Here is a 3,656-nt window from a genome sequence, read left to right as displayed (position 1 = left end):
TTTATCCTCGACACCTTAAAGGCCAATCCATGAAAATATTGTCAGACATAAACCGGTCCTTGGTGCAAAAATGGTTGGAGACTGCTGGTGTAGTAGATTCAGAGAAACCAACAGACCCAACGTTCATAATATGGATGCACCTGAGTCTGTGTAATTGAATAATTAAGTGAAAGGGGCGTGTTCAAAATAATAGCAGTGTGGAGTCCAATCAGTGAGGTCATTCATGATGTGAAGAAAAAGGTGGAAATGTGCTGGTATTTAAGGTGGTATTTAAGGATGAACACAGCACATGATGTACATGCAATTCTTTCTGAAAACCTGAGGAAGACGTGTTGTGCAAAACATTGTTCAGAAGAACAGCGTGCTTTAATCAAAACGTTGATTGGAGAGGGGAAATCATATGAAGAAGTGCAGAAAATGATAGGCTGCTCAGCTAAAATGATCGGCAGTGCTTTAAAATGGAAAGTCAAACCAGAGAGACGTGGAAGAAAGTGGAAGACTACCATTCGAATGGATCGAACAATAGCCAGAATGGTAAAGACTCAGCCAATGATCAGAGTAGAAAACAAACAGGGCAGAAAGAAACGTTCAGACAAAACAGCAGTTTTATTTGTTGAATTCTTTACGATTATAAGTAAGAAAAATAGTTAGCAGAAAGAAAACAGCATAGGCTGCTATTATTAGGTTACACCATACTAATCCAAAGCTGCATTGTGTATTTGATTCCTTTAACCTCGCTGTTCGTTTAGTTTCTCTTTCAGACCCAAACATCATCACAGCCGAGTCTGGACAGAACGTCACTCTGCCCTGTCGAGCTTCAAACAACAACATCATAATTCTTGAGTGGAGCAGAGCTGATCTGGGGACACAGCATGTTGTTGTGTACCGGGATGGGCAGTTTGCTCCAGACAACCAGCATCAATCTTTTAAGAACCGGGTGGATCTGCAGGACAGACAGATGAAGGATGGAGACGTGTCTTTGATTCTGAAGGATGTGACAACTGCTGATAATGGAACATATGAGTGTCGAGTCTTAATGGGAGAAATACACTCGTGGGAGCTCAACATCATCTACCTGAGTGTTGTTGATCCTCCAGGTGAGTGAGTAGAGTTGAGTGTGTGTGTGATCAGAGGTGAAGCTGCTTCCTGGTTGTTGATGTTTGTTTCTAAAGATGTTGTTGATGAGACTTTGTAGAAAGCAGCTGGTCTGAGTGATGTGATCAGAGTGCAGTAGATAATGTCTGACAGCAGTTTGAAGAGGAAATGGATTCTGTTCTGTTCTTCACTCATCACCTACCTGACAGCTGACACCTCACACCTGTTTCTCACCTGCAGGTCAGACAGGAGGACACACAGAGGATGGAGGGAAGGAGGCAGGAGGGAAGGAGGATGAAGTCAGTACGGGGCATCCTGGACTTGTAGCAAGTCGGTCCTTTTTGGTGCTGCTTTTGTTGTTGTTGGGAGTTGTATTGATTTTATGATCAATAGAAGAACAAAAAGAAAACATCAAGAAAAAAACTTTAAGAAAAATCAGGTCAAAATTCATAGCATTATATTTAGTCACAAGAAATTTCACTAAATATTCAGTTCAAAATAAATTTTGGGTGATTTCAAGGAAAACATGTCATCCACTGAAAATAACTGGAAACGTTAGTGATGGAAAATATGTTAAAATGATCTAATCTTAAGACAACTGCAAAAAAGAAACTTCAAAGATCAACACATCAGATTTAACCAGCTTGTTTAAACAGTCTGATCACATATGTGACAGATGGATTTCAGCCTGAGATTAGACATTAAGTAACATCTCACATCATCACTCATCTCAGAGATCATTGCATCTTTTTCATTGCAATGAGTGAGTCAGCTGTTTGTAAAATCAAACTTGTTCTGTGACGTTCGAACAACACAAACTGATCCTCGTGTAGAGATCAGCTGTTATAGCATAATTACACACATGTACTGAAACAAGTGAAGAAAATGAAGACAAAAACGCTGTATGTGATGACATCACATGGGGCGATCGTGGCTCAAGAGTTGGGAGTTCGCCTTGTAATCAGAAGGTTGTCGGTTCGAGCCCCAGCTCGGACAGTCTCGGTTGTTGTGTCCTTGGGCAAGACACTTCACCTGTTGCCTACTGGTGGTGGTCAGAGGGCCCGGTGGCGCCAGTGTTCGGCAGCCTCGCCTCTGTCAGTGCGCCCCAGGGTGGCTGTGGCTACAATGTAGCTGCCATCACCAGTGTGTGAATGTGTGGATGACTGGATATGTAAGGCGCTTTGGGGTCCTTGGGGACTATTAAAGCGCTATATAAATACAGGCCATTTTACCATTTACCATCAGTGTAGCTGGAGTGTTATGTATTATGAAGCCAATGAGAGAAGTACGTTCGACTTAACTCCAAAGGGAGCTCATATCATTTTAATTTAACTTTCAAGAGCTTTTCACATATTGTTGATTCATCTCCTTTAATATAATAAAATGCTTCATCATTAAAAGTTCCCCATTGTGTGAGTCTGTCTGTTCATTGCTAATAAAGTTTTGCATAATATTTTCATTGTCACGGTCCTGGGTTGGTGACCCAGTGTTTTGAGTTTTACTTTTGATTTTATCATGGATTATGACTGCTTGTGTTTTGGTTTCTGTCCTAAGTATTTCCAGCTCCCTAGTTCTTTAGTACTTCCTGAGTTCCAATTCTTAGGTTTTGTTATTTGGTTTCCCGGTGTTAACTCTGTGCCCTTCTGTCCCACATTTCAGGTCTCTATGTTCCTTCTCCCCAGTCTCTGTTAAGTTTATGTCTAGAGTTCAGTCGGTGTGTTTCCTGTTTTACTTTGAAGGTCTGTGTCTCATGTCAGTGTTTCTAGTTTTGCTTCCCTTTGCTCTCGTCACGTCTGATTCCTTCCAGCTGTGCTCTCCTCCTGTGTCTCATTCCCCTCGTTATTCCCCAGTGTATTTAAGCCCTGTGTTTCTCTGTGTCAGTGTTGCGTCATCCCTCATGCTGTGTGATCCCTGGTGTGCCTCTCTGTGGAGTTTTAGATTTTGTTTTCTCAGTCTAGTTTAGTTCTGCGTCATTTCCCTGAGTCTGTTAATAAAGCTGCATTTTCCTGAGTTCATTCCCGTGTGTTGCGAGTCCTGCATTTTGGGTCCTCTTCCTGCCTGCACACAGCCGATTCGTGACATTTATTAATTTGGTCTTTATTGTTTGTGAGATTTCACTGGCTTTATCGAAGATACTTTAATACTACTTCTTTAAAAGTGTAAAAGGATTATTTTTAATATTATTTGGTATTTTCACACAGGATTAAGGCTACGTCCACATGTAAAGTTTTTGAAATGTACTGCGTAAGCTGCGTATTTTTGAAAACGCAGCTTCTTCTATGCATTTCGGCCTTTCGTCCACATGTAAACGGCCTTTTGGATCAGTGAAAACTGAAATTTTTAAAAACTCCCATCAGGGTGGAGATTTTCGAAAACTCATTTTTGCATTTACATGTGGACGAGGAACACTGAGATTTAGTCACACAATGTCAAAGGTGTGTGCCTTTTTTGACATCACGCTGTGCGCCACGTTATTGTTTACATGAGATGAATTTCTACAACGTTGGATAGAGACAAATGAAAGTCTAAGTGTCCAATCATCATTAATCTGCATAGATGCA

At 41.1% G+C, this 3,656-nt stretch overlaps 1 protein-coding gene across 1 annotated transcript; it reads left to right on the top strand.

Annotated features, from left to right (window-relative positions):
- Nucleotides 1–317: 317 nt before the first annotated feature.
- LOC109199149 (cell surface A33 antigen-like) lies at nucleotides 318–1,198 on the top strand. The gene is made up of 2 exons (XM_019354476.2): nucleotides 318–534; nucleotides 750–1,198. The coding sequence occupies exons 1-2, from the start codon at nucleotides 459–461 to the stop codon at nucleotides 1,103–1,105; spliced, it is 432 nt and encodes a 143-aa protein (XP_019210021.1). The 5' UTR covers nucleotides 318–458; the 3' UTR covers nucleotides 1,106–1,198.
- The last annotated feature ends 2,458 nt before the right edge of the window (nucleotides 1,199–3,656 follow it).

The sequence above is a fragment of the Oreochromis niloticus genome, linkage group LG3 (assembly GCF_001858045.2).
Source record: "Oreochromis niloticus isolate F11D_XX linkage group LG3, O_niloticus_UMD_NMBU, whole genome shotgun sequence".
Lineage (NCBI taxonomy): Eukaryota > Metazoa > Chordata > Actinopteri > Cichliformes > Cichlidae > Oreochromis > Oreochromis niloticus.
This window is presented reverse-complemented; position numbering and strand designations above follow the sequence as displayed.